The sequence below is a fragment of the Protomyctophum bolini genome (assembly GCF_963924005.1).
Source record: "Protomyctophum bolini genome assembly, chromosome: 12".
Taxonomy (NCBI): Eukaryota; Metazoa; Chordata; class Actinopteri; order Myctophiformes; family Myctophidae; genus Protomyctophum; species Protomyctophum bolini.
This window is the reverse complement of record NC_137873.1, coordinates 15,794,019-15,818,687: the sequence shown is the minus strand read 5'-3', so window position 1 is coordinate 15,818,687 and position 24,669 is coordinate 15,794,019. Positions and strand designations below refer to the sequence as shown.

Genomic DNA, 24,669 nt, shown 5'->3' with positions numbered 1-24,669 from the left:
TAGACCTTTAGGCCCACCCATCTGACCACTTGTATATTTTATCATTTGTGCATACATTTTCAGAGCACGTTCATTTAATGATCAATGGTACCGATTTTGGTTTCTTGAATCTGCGATCACGATGAAAACAATAACTTCCAAGGTTTTCCTTTACATTGTTTGAGGGGCTGTGTGTTTGTGTGAATCATAGTGACGATTTGATTGGCTGAGCACGGATTTGAGATGATTTGATTGGCTGAGCAAAGTAGGCTACAGTTGTGATTGGCCAGAATGATGTATGACGATAAGAGGGCCCCTCACTTTTTTAATAGTAATGCTATATTTTGCCAGTTATTTGGGCAGCCCACTTACAATATCCACCAGTGGGGCCCAGGTTGGGAATCACTTGGTATATTGCACTTATAAAAATGGCTAACCGGGATGACTGGAAGAGACAATGAAGCAGTCCTAAAATTGTGATGACCTCATAAGTATGGTAATACATTATAAAAGGCACATGCGTGCAATCCAGTAGTTCAATGACCTCACCAGCACAGATTTATGGGCTCACATAATTAAAATGGCCATCGGGTGAGTCTGCTTGTGGGCAGGGCACTGTCTCCTTAGCGACCTGCCATACAACGGCATGAGGAGTTGAAGGAACCGAGCCATACGGTGTGCATGTGGGGCATCAGCTTTATCCCATTTACACATGAGGCTGTGCGTGTGTACAGTGCCTTGTGATAGGATTACCCCCTTCATTTTTGAATAGCAATTTTTTGCTCAGAACACAATGTTGCATAACGAATGGCAAATGTGATAAAAAATAAATCACATATGCATAAGTAGGCTCAAACCCTTTATTCAACACCGTTATAGCACCTCTGGCAGCAATTATAGCCTTCATTATTTTTTTGTAAAATACAATTATAATTTAGTAGAATGTGCCAATTTGTGGAACTTGGCACATGTATTTTGGGGCAGTTTAACTCACTTCTTTTCAGATCTTTAATCTACTTCGGTGCACAGCCATTTTCAGATCTCTCCAGAAATGGGGTAAATGTCTGGGGTACGGGTGAGCTATTCAGGACATTCATGGACTTGTCCTGAAGCCATGGCTGTGTGCTTAGGCTCCTTGTCCTGTTGGAGCCTCTGCCTCAGTCTGAGGTCCAAAGTGCTCTGGAGTAGGTTTTCACCATTGATCGCTCTACTTTACTGTACTTTGATGTATACATTTTTCCCTTGATCCCGAGTTCCTTTTGCTGAAAAATATCCCCACAGCATGATTCTGCGACCACCATGGTTCCCTGTAGGGATGGTGTTGGCCAGGTCATTGGGGTGCCTGGTTTTGTCCAGATATTACACATGGCTTTAAGACAAAACAGTTACATCTTTGTTTCAACAGACCAGATATTTTGTATGTGCCTTTTGGCAAACTTCAAGGATTGTCTTCCATCTGGCCACTCTACCATGAAGGCCTGACTGGTGGAGTGCTGCAGAGATGGTTGTCCTTCTGCAAGGTTCTCCTATCTCCACAGAGGAACACTGGAGCTCTGTCAGATTAACCATTGGGTTCTTGGTTACCTCCCTGACCAAGACTCATCTCCCCAATTGCTTAGTTTGGTCAGGTGGCTAGCTGTAGGAAGAGTCTTGGTGGTTCTAAATGCAAATTCCATTTACGAATGATGGAGACCAACCACTGTTTGTTGGGACGTTCAATGCTGCGGGAACGTTTTTTTTTGTAACCTTCCCCAGGTCTGTACCTCGATACAATCCTGTATCAGAGGTCTACAGACAATTGCTTTGATATTGTATGCAGTTAATACTTGGTCTGGGCTACCTTTGAACAAATTATTTCATCAATGGGGCGTGGCATTGAGCCTGTGGCCCAGGTTTGCTTTGATAACAGCCGTAAATTAATTTGTATTCTATTCAGTCTTATGTCTCACACCTTCCTCTTTACAATACAACCTAGATTCTCTGTGGGGTTCAGGTCAGGCCAGTTAGGCACAGTAATACAATGGTCAGTACACCAGTTACTAGTAGTTTTGGCTCTGTGGGCAGGTGCCAAATCTAGCTGGAAAGGAAAATTAGCATCTCCATGAAGCTTGTCAACATACTGAAGCACAATGTACTCTAAAAAGATGGCCGTGTTGAAACCATTGTTAAGTTCTCTGTCAGTGGACCAACACCATGCAGATAACATCAGCACTGTGTTTTGTCATGTCCAGAGTCTCAACACAACCATCTATGATATTTTACAGCACTGTGTGCCTCCATACATTGACAAACTTTATGTTGATGCTGATTTTCCTTTTCCAGCAGCACTTGGCACCTGCCCACAGAGCCAAAACTACACAGTGATTAGGCCATGTTATGTGCATGGTGTTGGTCCATGCTTCCAAGCTTCATGGAGATGCTAATATTCCTTTCCAGCTCGATTTGGCACCTGCCCACAGAGCCAAAACTACTAGTAACTGGTGTACTGACCATGGTTACTTTGCTTAACTGACCAGCCAACTGGCCTGACCTGAACCCCACAGATAATCTAGGTTGTATTGTCAAGAGGAAGGTGAGAGACATAAGACAAATTAATTTACGGTCGTTATCAAAGCAAACCGGGGCCATAGGCTGATCACCTCAATGCCACACCCCATTGATGAAATAATTTGTTCAAAAGTAGCCTAGACCAAGTATTAACATACATTAATATACTTTTCAGATGGTCGACATTTCTCATTTATTTTTTATTTTTTTAGTGGTCTCGTAAAATATTCAAATTCATTGAGATAGGATTTTTATGAGCTGTACGCCATAATCATCAAGATTAAAAATAAAAATAAGTTTGAAATACTAAACACTTTATGCACAATTAATTGAGATTATATGAAAGTTTCACTTTTTGAATTATATTACAGAAGAAAATGAACTTTTACAAGATATTCTAATTCAGTGAGATGGAGCTATATTGCATATTGTGTGTGTGTGTGTGTGTGTGTGTGTGTGTGTGTGTGTGTGTGTGTGTGTGTGTGTGTGTGTGTGTGTGTGTCAACCTACATGCAGTCTTTGGATTGTGTATATACACAATTGTGTACAATTGTGTATAGGAAAGGTTGCATCTTGTCTCCAATAAAACACTGAAGTGTAATACGTTATGATCCGTTATAGTTATATTATGAGTTGCTACAGGGTCAGCAACACATGCTCTGGATAAAAATAACTACCAATAAAGTACAAATATGAACTTTTATTTTGATATGTGATGATTACATATATACACATTTTAAATTAATAAATAACGATGAACACATGAGTTACAAGTAAGAGTAGAGTTAATATACATGATAACCATCAAGACTGGGTTTGACTCAGTTAACAGAATATGTACAATCCATCACCAATAACTATGCATCAGTGTTAGTGGTGGATAAAGTACTAAAGAACAATATGCTTTTAAGACATTGAATAACTACAAGTACATTATTTCTTACACATACACTGTATTCCAGAGTGAAGGGAAAACACAAAATGCAGGTTACCTCCATAGTTATTATAATATTTGTCTTTGGAATGTCAATCATACAAAAAGAGGCAAAAAGTACAGATTGAGTATAGTGTCCCGCAGTAATTCATGTACATGTTAAAGGCATACTGTAACAACAAACCAACAGCAGTGTTTATGGCATGTTCAACACAGTCAAACACAAAATAGAACTACTCTTACAGCAGTGGTGGAAGAAGTACTCATATTTACTTTACTCTGCAAAGAATAGCTGATCTGCAATACATCGTTTTATGATGGAGCATAACACAGCAGCACGACCACAAAGAGACTTTGTCAGGGGAAAGTTGGGAAACGGAGGGGGAAACTGACATGCAGACATTGCAGTCACTGTGTGTTACAAAACAATGACTTTCACATTTAGTGATTTATGTTCCTACATCTACATTAAGGCTGGGACTTTAACTAAAAACGCATTTGAATCGTGCTTAGTCTTTGCACCTCTCACCGGTTTCAGGCATACCGATCATACCGGTGCACCAACCAACAGACAACAAACCCCAATGCACACAATGGAAGAAGTCTGCTTGGCCCGGACAACATTGTTATACCATATTAGCTTACACTATTACTGTACATTTATTATTGCTACTACTTGTATTTGCCTGTATCTCATGTCTCTTCTATCTATTTCTCTCCCCCGACACGATTGACCACCCACCCTAGAGTTGGGTTCTGCTTGACGTTTCTTCCTAAGGGGGAGTTTTTCGTTACTGTCAAAATATTGACACACACACACACACACACACACACACACACACACACGTTGAGACCTGGTTAATCCTACAAGACCATGGGGAGCAAGAATGAGTACCAGCCCAGTTTGAAAACAAAGATTCAGTCAAAAATAGTAGTCTGAAGAGATTCAATGGCCTCAATCGAATATCTCCCATGATCTCCCCCAGTAGCTGGATAGCTGGAAATCCCCTTGGTCTAGTGGTTAAGATGTTGGACTTTCACTGGGAGACTAGAGTTAAAATCCAGGGCGTTACACCAGCCCAGCCTGCCAAATTGCATTTGCATTTTGCACCACCTCTCCAGCCGAACCTCACTATGCTATAAGTCTATATTTAATATGCATTACTTGGCCTATTATAGGACTAGAGATCTGGCCAAACCTACAAGAGCTGGAGAGCAAGCCCAGCTTGGACAGATTGACGTCATTGATTGGCTGTTTGACCCCGCCCACCGAACAGAAGCTCTCAATCTATTTTAGTGTATTATAATTATCATAGTTGTAATACATTATAATACTTTATATTGTATTGTAATTAGTACAATTAGTATTATAATCACATAAAAAGTAGCAAAGCCACATCCCTTTAAAACCATACACATTGTGATATTCCTAGCCAAAATGATTCAGGACATTGTTAGGAAGAAAGGTGACTCCCAAGAAACCTGACACGACGACAGACAAACTAGTTCATTTGGTGTGTGAAGTGGCTTATCTCTGCTAGCAAGCAGGATGTGCAGTATGAAATAAACTAATAAAGGATTAAAAAATCATAATTTAATATGTCTTTGTTAGTGTTACTCACGGCTCACATTCTCAAAACAGCCAAGTTGAAGCTTGTAGATCGCCTTTCTGTCTCACAAGACAATTAAGCAATATTACACGAGGGTGCGCCTTACCTTAAAGCCTCGTCCTTGCAGCAACACAGAAGTGCCAATAAACTCATTAAAGCACACCCTCAATTATTATAATTATATATAATATTGTTGTGATTATACAACATAGATACCCATAGATAACATGTCAACTCAATGTCATTGTAACTAAGATATTCAATAGAGGAGAATCTGAAGATACAGAGGACTCATACAAGTGGCAAACGCTCGTTAAAAATGCAACCTTAACAAAATGTTAAACTCACTGTATCATCCATATTTAATTTATATGTCCATGTAACTTATGGCCTATTTAATATAAAGGTATCCATGTACAGTATATTCTATATTTACCAATTACAAAATGGAGAGTTGAGACCTGGTTAATCCTACAAGAGCATTGGGAGAAAGAATGAGTACCAGCCCAGTTTGTAAACAAAGATTCAGTCAAAATGGTACTCTGAAAAGACACATGAGGATTCATACAGGGGAAAAAGCCTACACTTAGAATGAGTACCAGCCCAGCCTTGACACATTTGCACCACTTCTCCAGCCTAACCTCACTAAAGTAGTGGAAGTATCATAGTTGTAACACAATATATTTTATATTGCATTATAATCAGTTATAATCCATTATCATAGTTGTAATAAATCATAATACTTTATATACATGGAATGACCTGCAAACTACATTAAAATGTACCACATTGGTCAACCCTTGAGTCGGTTAAGACCGATACAGAGTCCGACATACAGGACATGTCCGGATAAGACTGCAATGACGGAATCCAACATACATGAGCGGTTAAGACTGAGGTTATAGGGTCAGGGTTAGTAATGTCCCACATACAGTACACACGCTTTGTGAGGTGCCACTCAAAGTGATGGGCATGTGATGGATGCATCATGCATGGGCCTACCCCTAGTATGTATGTCAGAAGCAGTTGAGAGCTGATTTGTATCCCTGTGAGTCTTCAACGTTGGCCAGCTGCTATAGGGGCCTGGTTAATGTGGGCTTCACTTCCTCACTTAACAAGCACCATTATTCCCATGCAGAGATTCAGGTGTCACAGCAAGTGTTGCCATGTCTGCTTATAATAAGCGATATTGGTGTACTGTATTTGCGTACTGGTATTTTGGTCATGTTTTCGTGTAGCTATAGTTGCTTATTTGGCCTTGTTGTTTAAACCCCACAGTCTTTCATGTCAAGGACCCCCAGATTAATATGCAAGGGAATTTGTTGAGGTTAAACTCACTATGTACAAGTCTTGTTGAGCAAAATGTTTGGCGTTTACAGACCAGAATAACGGTATATGTATGTATAACTTAACCCATTTAATATAAATGCATCAAGAGCTGGAGACAGTGGAGAGCAAGAATGAGTACCAGCCCAGCTCAGACACATTTCACCACCTCTAGTGCTCTACAGCTCAGTGGCCTTGTGGTTAGAGTGTCCGCCCTGAGACTGGAAGGTCAGGGTTTAGTTGAGTCATGCCAATTAAAGACTCTGAAACATGGGACCCAAATGCCCAAAGCTCTGCAAGAAGCTATCGATGCCGTTTTTCTCAGTAAGAAGAGAAAAAAAAGTGGTGAGTGAATATGTGTTCTTGCCATGATGGACAATAAAAAGTGAAGCAACAGGTGTCCTTGTTTCAGCATCAAGGGTTGGATTGGTGTAAATCACTACTAGCGCCATGTCCAGGGTTGTACTTGTACATCATGTCCAGGGGGTGTACTTGTAAATCAAGCTGCCTAATGCAGCGTCACGCTACAGAAACAGGAGATCGGCTCCTGTCCTTAGTGTCCTATATGGACCTTATGGCTCGGCAAGGCAATACCTCTCGAGCCCAACTGCTCTGTATACAAGACCATATTTAATATAAATGTATCCATGTGTTTAACCAATACCAGCTCAGTGGCCTTGTGGTTATAGTGTCCGCCCTGAGACTGAGATGTCAGTGTTCCTATGCTCAGGGTGAAGATGTCCCGGAGGAGATCACAATCTCAAAAGGAGAACCGGGAGCGTGCCGTCAACAGCCGCAGGCAGCTTGACCAGGTCCCTGAGCTGGACTCGACACTGGAAGCCTCCATCATGGCAGTCAACATCTCCAATGTTAAGGAGACGGCGCCACCGGTTGGACAGTCTGCTAAAGACTTGGCTGGCGCACAACGACTGGAGATGCTTAAAAGATGGAAGGAGACTAGGAGCTTAATAAAGGAGAAGGAGAAGAGGGAGAAGGAGAAGAGGGAGAAGGAACGTAAGGGGGTCTTTAAGGTGGGCTTATATCGCCCCACAGACTCAGTCTCCCTACAGCTTCCGGTTGCCAAACCCTGTGAGGCAGCAGTGAAAGTGCCACAGACCGCAGCACACATTTAACAAAGCTGGACCAGTGCAGTTTTTCGTTACCACTGTCAAAATATTGACACACACACACACACACACACACACACACAGACACACACGTTGAGACCTGGTTAATCCTACAAGAGCATGGGGAGCAAGAATGAGTACCAGCCCAGTTTGTAAACAAAGATTCAGTCAAAATAGTCTGAAGAGATTCAAGAGACACACGAGGATTCGTGGAGGAAAAAATAGCTGATCGAAAAAGAGAAGGAGTTTGCATGTTTTCCTCCCCCTGGCCAGCCGGGGCGCCTGATGGAGAGGAAAGGAACTGGTTGGAATAACGTGTCCCTTCCACGTGCTACGTCCAACCAGGGAAACTCCACCCTGTTGCAAGGAGCAACTTGACAATCAGGCATGAAGGAAGCATGAGTTCAAGTCCGTTGCTCTCCCCATGTCCCCCATACAGTATATATGGGGACTAGGTTGGCGGAGGGTTTGTAGAGCCCAGGATCACATTAGATAAGTGACATAGGGGTAAAAAAAATAAAAAGGGTTACAAAATCGTGTAATAAAAAAATAAATAATAATAAGAGACTTAATTCTCCTTAATTCACTGGAATGTTATTCAATGGGGTGATTATTTTTAGATTACTTACGTATCAATTCAGAAAGATACAACCAAATTTGGAGTTTCATCACGGTACGGAAACCTCTACCGGGAGACAGGTTGAATCTGGACATTTCCAGCACCGCAAAACCACTCTGGAAATGTTGAATGAGACAAGGCACAGCTAGGAAAGGAAAGAAGCGCACCACATATGTAGACACACTGCAACGTAACAGTGGGGCTTTCAACACTAGTGTGGATGACGAAACAAAACAAGACACACTGCAACGTAACAGTGGGGCTTTCAACACTAGTGTGGATGACGAAACAAAACAAAGTAGAACTTTTACACCATTTAAGCACAAGTTTTATAACATTGATTATGAGATACAGCAAAGAGAGGCACTGGAAATGACTACATTTTTAACAATACTTAAATGCATCATTGAATGTATACAGTACTGTATAATACAATATTACTTGCAGCACAGCAGAGTTAATTTCATATGAATCTCTCAACTCCACATTTACTATAAACTAAGTGAAAACCTGGTTAATCCACAAGAGCTGGAGAGAAAGAATGACAGTTTACCACAAACTCAACTACATCTTCTGTCTCAAATACCTGTCTCTATACAGTTTACAGATCTCAACAAACAGTCCACTGCCACTGGTGAAGAGCATTCACTCAACGCATAGGCCCACCAGCCTATCCTCTCACCCTCCTAAGAGCATTCACTCGGCTCCCTCCAAGCTGGATGACTGCAGCAGCAGCTCTGATGAGGAGTTCGTGTCTTTACTGGAATGAGCAGCACAGCCTCGCCTAAGCATCACCACACGGGTAACACGACAACACCACAATCACACAAGTGACCCCAGCAGGGACTCCGGGCCTGCTTGTAAAGGTACGGAAAGCCCCGGTTTCTCTGACGCCGGGGCAAACGCCTCTGAATCTTGTGAAGAAGATTCCGATCCCACACGTAAAGGGACAGAGGGCTCCACCGAAGGGTCGGCCGCTGGGGGAAATGCCACTGCATGTGAAGACCATGCAGGCCAGAATGCAACACAATACACTATTTCGGAAACTCATTTCTGAACTTGTGCCTTTGGTGCTCTGCCTTAAGCAAGATTCATACATTGTCGCAGGGCGATGCTGCAATGCATGTGGAAAATAGCTGATCTACAAACAAGGCGCAGAACCAACAAAACAGGAAACACTATATAGCTTATTATCTCATTTTATCTAGATGTCCTGCTCCTCCTGTGTGTAAAGAGGAGGTTTCCTCTGAACAGCAGGAGATGAACACCTAGCCTGGTCCAGGATGAACCACCGTCTCCACAGATTAAAGAGGAACAACACGAGCTCCTTCAAAGACCAGAAGAGGCTGCTGGGTCAACATTAACATAGAAAACAGAGAAACAGAGCTTCTAGCCAGCTGTTACGGCCTGCAGCCATGCCTTATTATTATTATACAGTTGAAGCACTGGCGTATATTATACAATAGGTATAAAAGATTGGGGTGCATCCTGAGATCTATATCGACCTCACTCTGACCGTCACTCGGTCAGGACAACGAATGATGCCCTCATCTTCCTCTTTTCGAGATCAATATATCAAAATAGTCTCACCGTATAAGTTATATATAAATTATTTTTAATATATATATATATATATATATATATATATATATAAACAATACGTTTAAATATTAAAGAAGAGTACCTCAAATTCAAATTGCCATGTATTGTAACCCTAACCCGTGAAGGGCAAAAGGTACCAGGTAACAGGATCTATAAAAGTACAGGAATTGAGGCGACCAGGGGTTCTATTTTAGGCATCAAAAAGAGTGTTTGGTGTTGGTTTTCAAAGAGACTCTTTAAAGGCCAATACTAAACCATAATCAGAAATTGATAAAGCACAGATTAGTGGGTCCGGAAAACTTTGAGATCTGAAGAAGAAAAGTTTGGTCAACAAACATTTCTGAGGGTTTAGCTCTGAATCAATTCAGAGGTTTTGGACAAAGGGGCCAAACCTGCTTGGCCTCCTGACTTAATATACTTTCCCCTTTGAGCAATGCATTGCCTTTTTATTTGATTACTTTATGGATTACTTGTTTTTAAGAAGATCTACAATTTTTTGGATCGATTACTTTTGGGATTAATTTTTGATACTACATTGCAAGGTAGTATCAAACTTTATGTGGCAGGAATTAAAAAATAATAATTGATAGAACCTTTTCAATTTAATTTATTTATCGTTTTGATGAAGATCAAGTAAATTCATTTTCAAAAACAGTTTTGAGTTCTCTTTATGGTCTGCAATACCTGTATGTTCACAATATAAACAATTACTATACAGACACAGGTAGGTCTTTTAGTTCTTTAATATAACTCAAACTTACAATTTTACAGTTTCCGATTGTTATAATAACTTTAATATATTTAGATGAGATTATGTGCTTTATAGAATAATATTATATCGGGTAAAATATACCTGGGTTTAGTGATGCCGTGACAAAATGGGTTTAATGTTCTAGGGCTAATGCTATAGAAAGTGTATAGACTTTTTAATACTTTATAAAATATTGCACTTCACTTGTGTTTTTCACTAAGCTGTGATCCTCATTATGCAGACAGGGGTCATAACACTCAGGCAAGACCTTCTCCATGGGTGGCAACTACACGGCTGCTCAAGAGAATGATCCAGCTGTTGGGAGTCATTCTAAGAGTAATCGGACAGATGTTCCGAGCAAGAGAAGAATAGAGAGCAGGGACGTGCTGGCCATTGGGAAATTCGGGAGATGTGGTCTGTGATTTCTGCACTGGGAGAAAATAGAAGACTTGTCTTCACTTGTCTTGCGTCTTACTGTGACACTCACCTCCAGCCTCACTATCAACCAACAGCCTCACTGTCAATCTCCTGCCTTTAAAGAAACAGAAGCTGATTGAAGCCTCTAGCAAGCGCCAAGAGAACACAGGTGACAAAGTTCATCCTCATTGGACCATGACGGCTCATTTCAGTCTTATGCATTGCTTGCACTTGTACAGATTGTTCTTACATATTACCATATATTTATACTTGGTTCTTTCTACCATACTCATTACTAATTTATTATGCATTTATTGTTCCATATACAACTGTATACATACTGTACACCAATTATTTTATAGAAATCATATTGTAGAAAACCCCATCACTCTATAGCTGAGAGTGGGTTGGAGTAGTAGCAGGTTGCCTCATTGGCGGTGGGTGGGGCCACCAATTGGCACACCTGGGGACTAGGAGGACCTAACTAGAAGCCACAGATAAACATTTGTATCTTACTGGAGACGTGCTGGTAGCACCACAACCACATTGTGCCACAGTTTGCCTTTTCCATTTAGCAGAATGCCCCTTTGAATATTTGTTAGATTGTTTATGCCTATGTTTATTGTGTTTGATTATGCCTGATTTACTTCCATTACTGATTACCCGTTTCTTTTGTCAGTTAAGATCATACATCATTCCATCAATGTCATGCCTTAAACATCTGTAAACTGCGAAGAGAAGCCAATAAATCATTGCGACTCTCGAACTGCCTGGTCTGTGGCCCTCGCATGCTGGTAAGGAGTGCAGATACAAGGACACAGTTCTTCCTTAGTTAACTTTGTCTTCAAATATGCTTTGCATGGTCCCGTTAATATTAACATTGCAACAATATTGCAAAAAGAGGCCTCATATGATTATGTGTTCAGGATGTGGCCATTATGTGTTCAGCCTAGTTAACAGTCGGAGGTACGCCTGCTTGGATCTCTGCCCATACATCTTCTCCTTTGAAATCTATAATGGCAAGGTATATGACTTATTGAACAGCGATAATTGTGGTGAATATGCACCCTTTTAGAAAAAACTGGGCCCTGGCATAATCTGTGCTATTTGGATGATTATGCAATGAATTATGCAATCACGTTTTTCTGTAAGGGTCTGACTAATGTACCTGTCTAAGACACATTTGTTTCCCTCTATACTGCAAGTAATTATTTTTGCGGGAACGATCAGCACCAACTGTCTTGTGCACATGGCCAGTAGGGCATTTCTTTTCACAGATGCTCTATGACAACCTTTTTATACTGAAGTACCACCTCAGACATTATGTGGCTCTCCAAGTACCATCATAATAACTGATGTTAAAATACAAGAGGGTAGACCTGCCCTTTTTGTTCCATTCCTAAGCCAATAATGCTGCTGCTCTGACAAAACTTGGTCTGATCACTAATCAGCACAACTGAACCAATTTCTAATGTGATTAATCCGTTCTCAAATATTCTATTAACGACTAGGTGTGCTGCCTATTTCAACCAATTGCTTGGTCAGAAGAATTACCTGTAGTAATATAAATATTTCATTCCTCCTTTTTTGGGCGACTCCTCTCCTCCACCAGTGGTTGCGAACGCAGTGAGCACTAACTATGAGACCTAGCAGAACATGTCTGTCTGTCTGTCTGTCTGTGTCTGTCTGTCTGTCTGTCACGCTGTAACACCACCTGCCAAAGAACAAACCGAACAGAAAATGAATGGGCCACATGATCAGACACACAGGGGTCCCCAACAAAGTTTAAATATTGGATATTAACTAAATCTGAAGCAATATACAGACCCACACAATATGTAACCGATAGGTTTACAAAAAAGCTAAGACAAATTTCAAAACCATGTAATTCACATGTATACCTTTTGTTTTTCCTTTTCCTGATCCATCTTGAGGTTTTTCTATACGATATTGAATTACTCAACACTGAAAATGAGTTTAATTCAACCACCGCCAGTTTAGCAATCGCCACCATTCTATTTGGTTGTAGAAGAGCGCCTCCTCGTTTCCCCAAAACAGGAATGGCGGAGGTGATCGCACGGTCCGGACTAATAACTACATAAGTCTTTAGAAGCATTCATATTTTGGACACACGGTCACTGGGAGTTGCTATTGAGCCACTAAACAGTCGCTTTATTCATCCAGCGCGATCTGAACTGGAATTCTCAAAAAGGACTAGAAAAGCCTCAGCCACCACCCTTCTGGTTTTCAATGCATTGTGGCTGAAGGGAAAGCCCATCGATCATGGAGGTACCGATCGACAAAGCTTTGATATGCGGTAAGCCAACATTATGGTCCTCATTCACAACGGCGTTTACGCTCATATCGTGAGCAGAGCTATGCAGACCAGTGAGCCACTGAGCCATCTTCTGGAGGAAACTATGCTGTGCAGGCACCTGGTCGGGTACCTGTCAACCACCCTGCATTACCGCTTCAACCTGTCAGCAAGGAGCCTTCATCAGAGTGGAAGATACCAGCTGCTGTCAGCCAGGGCCAGTCATTTTCACGTGAATTTGGCCCAGACCAGCCCCACCACAACCAGCGAGCAGATAGCAGAAACTCTACCGCCCGCTCCGTCGAGGCATACACAAACGAGCCCTAATACCACCACTTTTACAGAACATAAATGATACAAAGCAACAGAAAACTACACAACCCTAGGGTTTATTTGTCACTCAATGATGCAGGTACAGTGAAATTATCATGATGGCACTGGCAGAATGGCAGCAAGCCCGGACCTTTCCTGGTGGCCTGCCGCCTATTGGCCTGCCTGCCTGTCCCCCCCCCCCCAAAAAAAAGGAAGCCTTTGAAAGGTACCAGACCCCATTACCTGAGAAACGATTAATAGGCAGGATACCATTGATCTGGTTGACTGTACGCCATTTTCTTTTCAGATGTTTTCCATGAGCTTTCTATCATCTTATTATATAGTATGCAATGTCACTGAGCAGTATGGGTGGGAGGGTTAAGGGATTTCTTTATCTTTTGTCTCTTTTTTTCTTTCATAAAAAAAGTATTTCATATTATAATGTTTGTAATAATTGATCTGTTCAATAAAAACATATTTGACCAAAAAAAAAGAAAGGTACCAGACCCTGACACTTAAACAGCTGTTCCGTAAGTTGGAGCAGTGTAATAAGGAGCTGAAGAAGTACAGCCATGTGAACAAGGTGGACGTGGACCAGTTTGCCAACTTCTGAGCAAAAGGAGAAACTGATGAGCTAACAGCGGCCCAAAAAAACCCCAACAAAAAACTAAACAAAAAGGGAAAAACATTTAATTTCAGGGGAACAGCTATATTCAAGACGACAAGGCAAGGAAAAACGCCAAGGGGAGATGTCTAACTGTTATAGGGGTAAAACTGTCATAGAACTCATTAGACAACGAGCTTAAATTATCTAATTCAATAAAAACATAGAAATTATTTAAAGCAAAGGTAATTGATGCATATATAGCAGCAGAACAAACAAATTATCATAGAAAATGGGTGAATATATATACAATACACATACTACTACTTATATATTATAAACATAAGATACCAGTAAGACGCGCAAACGCGGGAAGCGAACGCAGCTCGTACATATTTGGGTTTTTTAAAGATTTATTTTTAAGTTATTATTTTTTTAAGTAAAGTTATTTTTAAGTTAACTTTTTAACTTAACCATATAAGGAGTCCCCAAAGCAGCTATACGTCCAAATATGGAGTGTGTTGCATCAATCACAAACAAATCACTCAGCTCCATAGATGGGCACAAAGGGGGGGACACACGGACACACACACACACACACAGGATCTGCTAGGTCTCATAGTAAGTGAGTTTTTCATTTGTACTTTTCATATATGCTACGGTGATATTTTATCATAAATTATTATAATTGCCTTCGAGCGACTCCGAGAGCATACTACGAAATATATTCCACTGAGAGCAGGATTGTCATATCCACGCTAAATAGCTCCACTTGTTATATACTACTCCAACAGTATAGCTAAAAGTTCATAACCTTCAATTGCCACTAGCCCCCGGGCTCGTGGATAGGGAACCTAGGTTCGCTCACAGTAGCCTACTACGTCTTCTGCAAAGATGGCTAACGAACACGGTGCCACACCAGCAGATTCTCACTCGAGTCTGCTAACCGCATACGTGCACCAAATTACGTGCGCATATCTCACAACATACCTTGCCCCGCGCCACTCGCGGACTTCTAGGCCTCCCTAGGGAACTACAGCTGCAAAGATAACGGAATACAATACCAACTGATACCACCCGATAACCATTTAGCTGCATGGTTATCCCAACTGGTGGGACGTTTCAAATCATCAAATGTGATCCTATCCAACTGGATCTTACTAATGAATCGAATGCAACATCTTTTTGTTGTCAAAGAATTTCCGAGCCATGGTCGTCACGACCGTTATCGATAGCCAACTTTTGTGCGCTTAAAGCTTACATCCAAGGACCAACACCAGCTGATGCCATGACACGCTTCCTACAGGGTCACCCCCTGTTTCAAGGACAAGCGATTCCGGCAGCACATTGTCACTTAAGACTAACCGAACCGATGGACTTTTCCTCGGTCATGCACTCCTACCTCAAGGACTTCTGTTTAGGTACTATAACTCATAAAGAGTCATGACCCTATAGGCAAGTAGCAACGCAGCACCGTATAGCCTACAGCATTTTATTTATCATGTAAAAAGGTGGGCAAAATAAGCTTTATGCTTTAGCCCATACCATTTCGGCTAAAATAGTCACTACTGTATGTTGACTAATCAATGTAAATTGCTTAACAATCATTTTGTTTTGTTAATGAATGTTTTTAAATAAAGATTCAAACTCTGCCAGGGATGGTGGGGTGGGTCCAATGATGTTGGGGTTTAGGAGTTCCTCAAAGTGTTCCTTCCACCTCCCTACGACTTCCTCACTTGAAGTCATTGTATAGGAGCATTATATTTGTATTAACCTGTACTCTTGTGCTGTTTTTCAAGATGTTAAAGTATGCAAAGAAACAAGCAAACCACAAAAAGCAAATTCAGACAAAATACAAGCCTTGCTTATAATAAGTGGACTTGGCAACACTGTAGAACTGGTGCAATTTCCACCCAGACTGAAATGGGGGGGGGGGGGGCAGTACTCCTGTCATAGAATGGACATACAGTGGCGTGATGGTCTTAACAGACACAGCTTTGTGTGAAACCCCATATTGTGATAGAAAAATGCAGTGGTGTAAAAGTAACACAACATGATGCTATGCGACACGTTGTGATCTTGTAGTAGATCATCCATTTCCCTTTAAAACAGTGGATAAAAGTGTCAACATGACCGTGTGCGCGCTAGGGTTTTTTCGGTCCAGTGAAAGGAGTTTATTACTTCACATTCACAGCAACCAACGCTGCGCATATATCAATCAGCAACTCATTCATAACCAGCGATACAATAATCATGCAGGACATGAATACGTATCTAATGGAGAGATAGAGACTCAGAGAGATGGAGCAGTACAGGGAGACACAGTAGACATGAGGGTACCTGCATGGTTATAGTTCCTAAATAGGATAAGACAAACCCAACAGCTGCGCCGTTTGTGAAAGAAGCTTCTAAATGATCTGAAACCCTTTACTTGTACTTTGTGGTAAAAGCACTCAAACTTTCTTCTTTACTGCATCGATCCCCCTCCCCCCCAAAAAAATGACACGATGGAGACCATGCACAAAAACTAATTTCACCCACTTTTTTACTTTTAAAACTGATGCGACAATAAAGTGGATTCTAATTTCTACAGGCTCCATGTCTATGGTGACACACTGGAAACTCACCGAGTACATTTACTCAAATATTGTACTGGAGTATTTCCAATTACTCCACTACATCCCAAAAGCAAATATTGTACTTTTATGCCACTACAATTATTTGTAAACGTTACTAGTCAATTTGTAGATTATGATTATTACAAAGCACAATTCACTATACATTTCAGCAATTTGAAAATATTCAATCTACAAGCTCACAATGCATGGCATCACAACAAGATTGTAGATAAATCTGCTATTTTCAAAAGATTTTGATAGACTACATAAAATATGTAGTACTTTTCCCACCACAGAGTGTCGCCCCATCGCCTTCATGGGTACTTTTACGTCAGTATTTTCATGAACTATACCTTTCTACACTTACCCCTCCCACATTATCATACAACAGCTGTGGGTGAGGCTTAAGTTTAGGTGGGTGGTGCAAGGTATACTTCATGAACTGGTGGGTGTAGCCACATAAAAACCTAATTTTAACACTTTCTATACACTTATTTGAAATAAATCTTCCTCCTAGTATAATCATAGTACCTGATGATCATGTTTTAGGAGGGGGGGGGGGGAATCATGGCACTCTTTAATCAACTAAGTTATACGAGTACTTCTTCCACTGGTTTCACATAGTCAGACGATCGGATATCTCTGCTTATACCAGTCGCTTGGATACATTTAAATTCAGCTTGGATGAGCGCCAAAGGGACCCAAGGACAAAGCTATGACCAATGCTTTTTTTTTTACTGCATTTACCACACCGTCTGAATAAGGAGGGACCACACCTCCGTCATTCACATTGGTTCTGTATACCGTCTCTCCCCCCACCCCCCACCCCCCCTCCTATATCCAGCCCACACAGAATTTGAAGGTCACACTTATGTAGGCGGAGATCTGTGAAAGTCTGACAACATGAGTCAATTTGGTTGCCGTCAGGCAGAAACCGCTTATCGCCATATTGTTTGTTTTTGTAAATGAATGCCCTTCTTGAGCAGACATCACACAAAAGCGTCAAATCTGCAAGATTGCTACTTTTGCGACTTTTCTATTTGAATCCTGAAATTTAACAGCTTTTAACAGACTATGAGGTTTCCACCCGACAGACAATTTGTTCCACCACAGGTCCAGAAACATATTTCAATCAGAGAGTTCACAGAGAAGATCAGATACAACACATCACACACACACACACAGCTTCTGTACCTTTCACAACCAAGGGACTTCAGAAGAAGCGCTTCCGAAGAGCTCGACTTTTAAGGGCATAGGAGGCCAAACATGGCGGTACTCGCCAAGGAAAAAACACTCGGCATGCTTCATACCGTCAACGACAATGACAGTGTCCCCCACTCAGTACCTCCAGGGTCAGCAACAGCGTCCACCGGCCAGCAGAGAACGCCTTCCTCTCACTTCACGACGACAACGGTGGCACTGTGATGAAGTTTCGTGTTCCACCTCAACCTCTTGTACAAACTGGGGGGGAAGGGCAGAGAGAGAGAGTTAAATGAAGGCACGGTAACTGGGGGGGGGGGGGGGGAGGGCAGAGAGAGAGAGAGAGAGAGTTAAATGAAGGCAAGGTAACTAAATAACCAAAATGTGTTCTTTAGTAAGGCATTCTAGTCCACTGCAAACCTTTTTGGCTTCAGTGCCCCTTTCCCCGATTTCTGAATCCAAGGTCCCCCTTTACCCGACTAGACCATTTTGCTTACAGAACTGCATGCCAGATAAAACCATAACTAGGTTTTGCTCCGAGTGAATGATAACCCACCTTTTGATGAGAGGGTGCAGACTAGCCGACACCCAACACGATCCTGGAATGAGACTCCTGGATCGCTGCCCTCTGGATCGCTGCACTCACTCCTAAAAAGTACCAAAGTGTTGGCATCAAAATGTATACTTAAAGTACCAAAAGTAGAAAGTAGGCCTACTTATTGTGCAGAATGTCCAATAATCTATTGAAAATAGCAGAAAATGCCATTGTGAGCTTGTAGATCAGCCATTTTGAAATGGCTGAAATGTATAGGGCTGAAGTGGCTAATGTATTTTCCTATGCACAGCTTTGTGCGTTTGTGCGTATATGAACACCGGATGAGTTTGTAGCACGGAATGTGATGTTTGATTGGCTGAACACGGAACATTATGTATGATAAAAACGCCTCTTTTTATAACCAAAATCTACAAAGTAACTATAAAGCTGTCAAATAAATGTAGTATGAAACTCTAGTACAAATACCAAAAAAAAAATTGTACTCAAGTACAGTAATAAGTACCAAATGTTACTTTCCACCACTGGCACCGATACATCCATCACAACACAGATGGCACTAATTTAACAAAGAACTTCCATCACATGTTATAGCTCTAAATCCACTGCTGACCTGAAGGATATGAAATGGTCCACCCCATCTGCCCAATAATCTGCAGAAGATGACCGCTGTTGATCCAAAGAGGCTACGATGTGGACTGGCAAGCTCTGGAGGCATCTCACAGGCCGGGGCTCAAGAAGAACTTCTTCCCTGCAGCTGTCAAGAGGAAACCCGTTAAATTAAAAAAAATCACCTGTAAATAATATTCACTACTAATTGAATTTGTTCATCCTCCATCCAGTTTAAAGGGTCTCATTCGTGATTTGATGGAATCATTAACGTGGCTAGTTCTGTTACTCTGTAGCTCTTCAGCAATTACTACAAATATAGATTTGACAACTAAATATACCTTTAACTAATGAAATATCCAATGTTGCTGGATACTGCAAAATCTAGTCATTAAGGGGAATATGTATCCTATACATATAAACCCGGTAGGTTATGTATACCTTGTCTTTTAAAACAAACAAAAGGCTTTGTTTATTTTAAGGAAATAAACTGCATGTCACACTAACTTCAGTGCTGCAACCTTTTTAGTGCTTCTATACTGTACCTGTATGAGGGAGCTCAACGAAACCCTCCATTCTCTTGATGTGTGATTCCAGTGCCAATGTCATACGCTGAAATCCTGCAGCCTTCTGAAATGTACAACATACAGATTTTATTTTATGTATTCAAACTTTGTATACATTTGTAAATTAATACCCTGCTTGATCCTACTACACTACAGCATCACACAAAATCATCAAAAGTAGCAGATCCACAAGGTCCAAACATGAAGCCACACGATTTGAGCTTGCTACTTTTGCAGTTTTTGAATGTGAATCCTAAAAAGCAGTGGTGGAAATAACTAAAGTACTGTACTGTACATACCAGTACAATTTGGAGGCATTGTACTTTACTTGAGTATGTCCCATTTTCAATACTTACCACTACTACATCTCAGAGGCAATTGTTGTACTTTTACTCTACTACACAAATATTGTACTCCAATACATTCATTTGAAAACTTTAGTTCAGCCTACTAGTTAATTTGTATATTTGATTATTATTACAAAACATACATTAACCACTTCAGCCCTATATACATTTCAGGCATTTGAAAATAACAGATCTACAAGCTCACCGTGCGTGTGTGCGTGCGTGCGTGCGTGTGTGTGTGTAGTATTGACGACTTCATAAAAAGTGTAGCCTACTAGTAGGCCCTGGGTACTTTACTTAGTAGGCCTAACTTTCCAACACTGATGCCAAACAAATTTCAACTTGAGAACCTATGCTAAATATCCCAACAATATGATCCAATGGGATCAAAAGGAAAAGGAAAGGTATCCAACAAAATCCCTAAACCTTCTTTAGGAAAAAAAGGCAAAAGTTCAAAAGAAAATATCAATACATTGCATAAAGACAAAATAAAATCACTCACCCAACATGTTCCAGCAGATTCCTTTGTTCATTTGTTGTTTGCTTGTAAGTTCATATTCAGCATCACAATATCTAAATATTTCAACAATTCTTCAATTATTTGTGATGCAGTTCATCAACCTCAATATCTGTGGTAATTAATAATACAAGGCAGGCTGCAAAGAGATTTTCTTTCACCAAACAAAGCAAACACTCTTCCAGCCACATGGAACCTCCTCAACCTGGTCACTTCCTGGAACATTTATACCTGTTCCTTGTGCATCACTTCCTGGAACTTGTACATCATTTGTTGCTTTTTGCCCCACAGTGCCTCCTATGGAAATTAACCATGTACTAAACTGAATTAATTGGATACAGAAACACACAAATAGTGGACTCTTCTACTCCTCCATTATAATACTTTGAGTTAGTAGTGTTTTTCTATTATTATGAAACATTAACCATCCCTTATCTGTGTATCGATTTATGCCAACTGGAACTGTGATGTCACATAGAGGAACCATTATAGTTTAAGAAAGGAGCTTTCAGGCGGTTCTTTAAATGATTGGGCAACTGGCGGCCCGGGGGCCACATGCGGCCCCCACTGTCACTTAATGTGGCCGGCAGGTTAATATCCGAACATTGATATATTATAGATTTACGCTAATTACTAGTATTAAAATATAATTGTCTTTTTTTGTATGTCTAATGTATTTGTATTTAGTTCATAAAGTTAACATAACTATAACTAAATGCATTTGAAATTAAAAAGAAAAATACTTCTCAGGATTCCAATTAAAAAATAGCAAAACATGATTCAGGATTTCAATTTAAATATAGCACCCAAAAAACAATTTTCTGTCATTCTGTCACACACACACGCACACGAGCACACGCACGCGAGCACACACACACACACACACACACACACACACACACACACACACACATGCACACATCAATGTCCGACATGTACTTCGTTGTCCTACTTGGCCACCTTAAAAGGCTGTTTCAGATAATTTCACATGTGTCTCTTCTCTGTCACCTGGGACTGCAGATACCAAATAATTACCACCTGCAGTCTACCCTGAGTAACTATACATACATTTACGCAAGTAAACTTGGATTATTATTACATAACCCATATTTTATATTTAGGCTATTCGGAAATAGGACATACACACAAAGCCACATGTTTACTTTGCCACTGACTTGAATGCAACACATTGGAGCGGTTAATAGCACCGCTAAAATAATGTTTTGGAAACACTTAGTACTTTTACTTTTGATTAAAATAAATACTAATAAGTATATTAATATGCCACTACATTCTATTTGTGTCATCACAGTCATCTGAGAATGAAGAGAGATCACCCTGTCACAGACAGACAGACAGACAGACAGACAGACAGACAGACATCTTCAACTACTTATCCGTAGTCGGGTCGCGGGGGCAACAGCTCCACCAGAGCTGACTCCTTTCCAGGCGAAGGAGCAGCTGTTCTACTCTGAGTCTCTCTCGTGTGACTGAACTTCTCACCCTATCTCTAAGGGAGATGCCAGGCACCTGTCGAAGAAAACTCATTTCGGCCGCTTGTATTCGTGACCTTATTCTTTCGGTCATGACCCACACTTCATGACCATAGGTGAGAGTAGGAACAAAGATTGCTCGGTAGACAGAGAGCTTTGCCTTCTGGCTCAACTCTCTTTTCGTCACAACAGTGCGGTACAGCGACTGCAATACCGCTCCAGCCGCTCCGATTCTCCGGCTGATCTCCTTCTCCGTCCTCCCCTCACTCGTGAACAAGACCCCAAGATACTTCTTCACCTGGGGTAATGTCTCATTCCCTACCCGGACTGCACAATCCACCGGTCCTCAGATTTGGAGACGCTGATCCACATCACAACCGCCGTACACTCGGCTGCGAACCGGTCCAGACAGACACAGAGATATCCATATGGCCATAATGGACACTGACAATGGGTACAACGGGTATTGGATAACTGGATGGGGGTCTCAGTGAGTTTTATTGGTACCATTTTAAGTAATCATTATTGTGTGGGTATGTAATGACGTAATCACGTCACAATGCAACGTCATACTTTTGCCAATAAATTGATCTATCAAGTATCAATTTCCATTGTTAGATTAGTTGGCATCCTTAATGGGATTATTTTGGCTGTTGAATGGCACAACACGCTCAGTTGGACCAGGGACAGTTCTGCTGTTCCATTTGTCTGGACCTACTGAGGCATCCGGTGACTGTTCCCTGTGGACACAACTACTGCAGTGGTTGTATTGAGGGATTCTGGAGCCAGGACGACCAACGAGGGAGATTCAGCTGTCCACAGTGCAACCATACATTCAACCCAAGACCTGTTCTGAAGAAAAACAACATGTTGGCGGACATCATGGATTTACTGAAGAAGACGAGACTCCAAGGTGTTCCTACTGGACCTGGAGATGTGCCCTGTGATTTCTGCACTGGGAGAAAACTGAAAGCTGTGAAGACTTGTCTTCAGTGTCTGGTGTCTTACTGTGACACTCACCTCCAGCCTCACTATCAATCGCCTGCCTTTAAGAAACACAAGCTGATTGAAGCCTCCAGCAAGCTCCAAGAGAACATCTGCTCTCTTCACGATGAGGTGGCAAAGCTTTTCTGTCGTACTGATCAGCAGTGTATCTGTTATCTGTGCTCTGTGGAAGAACACAAAGGCCATGATATGATCTCAGCTGCAGCTGAAAGGACTGAGAAACAGGGAGAACTTGATACGAGCCAGAAGAACTTCCAGCAGAGAATCCATGAGGGGGAGAAAGACATCAAGGTGTTTGCCCTGATCAGAGACAGGCTGAACAACGAAGTCGGTCGTGCTGAAGAACAGAGGAACCGTGTGGAGCAGGAGATCACTGAACTGAGGAGGAGACATGCTGAGATGGAGCACATCTCACACGTAGAGGACCATATCCATTTTCTACAACGTTACACATCCCTCAGTGCATCCACACACCCAGTCAGCAGCAATGTCCGTCCTATGAGATACTTTGAAGATGTAATTGTGGCTGTGGCAAAGATGAGGGACCAACTAGAGGACATCCCTAAAGATAAAGAGGAAGGAACAATGGTCTCAGAGACAGTGATTAGGTTGGATGGTCTATTGTCAGCACCAGAACCCAAGACTAGGGCGGAGTTTATAATATATTCATGTCCAATCACACTGGATCCAAACACTGCAAATACAGACTTGTCTCTGTCTAAAGGGAACAGAAAGGTAACATGGATCGACAAACAACAATCATATCCCCATCACCCAGATAGATTCACTGAAGTCTGTCAGGTTCTGGGTAGAGAGGGTCTGACTGGGCGCTGTTACTGGGAAGTAGAGATGATTGGACAACGTGTTGATATAGCAGCATCGTATATAGATATCAGCAGAACAGGATACGTTTGTGAGTGTCAGTTTGGAATGAATGATAAATCTTGGTCCTTAATGTGTTATAAGAGATCTTACGATTTCAGACACAATGACACTGGTACTTTCATCCCAGGTCCTGTGTCCTCCAGAGTAGGAGTGTACCTGGATCACAGTGCGGGTACTTTATCTTTTTACAGTGTCTCTGACACCATGACTCTCCTCCACAGAGTCCAGACCACATTCACCTCCCCGCTCTATGCTGGATTCTGGCTTCCACCAATCAATGGATCCAATGTTGAGTTATGTGACCTCTAGTACAGCCCCAGCCCAAGGTACAGTGCCACCCCCAGAGTCCCAGCCAAGCGAGATTGGGCACTAGTAGAAATATGTTTAGATGAATGTGCCTTAGGGCAGTGCTTCTCAAACCTTTGAATTTCAAGGACCCCCATAGAGTGGACCAAATGGACCCTTACAGATTAATTTGAATTACAGACCTGTACGGGTCTATTTGGAACCCTCTCAATGAACCCTGGGGGTCCCTGGACCCCACTTTCAGAGCCACTGTCTTAGGGAACACAATCATTTATTTAACAAAAAAACACACCCCTGTGAAGTGAGGGGCGCTCTTTTCATCTCATGAACAACTTAATTTATGTGATTGATTCGCCAATTTGCTCATTATGACGTACATTGTCCCATCATTGTCAATGGCTTTTTCATGTTTGTTTGCCACAAATTTG

The 24,669-nt window shown here is 41.4% G+C and overlaps 1 protein-coding gene across 1 annotated transcript in view; it reads left to right on the top strand.

The window, feature by feature from the left end:
• Positions 1–24,244, top strand: part of LOC308326097 (tripartite motif-containing protein 16-like) — a gene marked incomplete at both ends in the record, with an annotated part of 42,515 nt that extends 18,271 nt beyond the window's left edge. Inside the window, one exon of the mRNA XM_080778907.1 lies at positions 23,045–24,244. Within this exon, the coding sequence (XP_080635033.1) occupies positions 23,045–24,244 (1,200 nt within the window). The remainder of the gene's footprint in view (positions 1–23,044) is intronic.
• Positions 24,245–24,669: the final 425 nt, after the last annotated feature.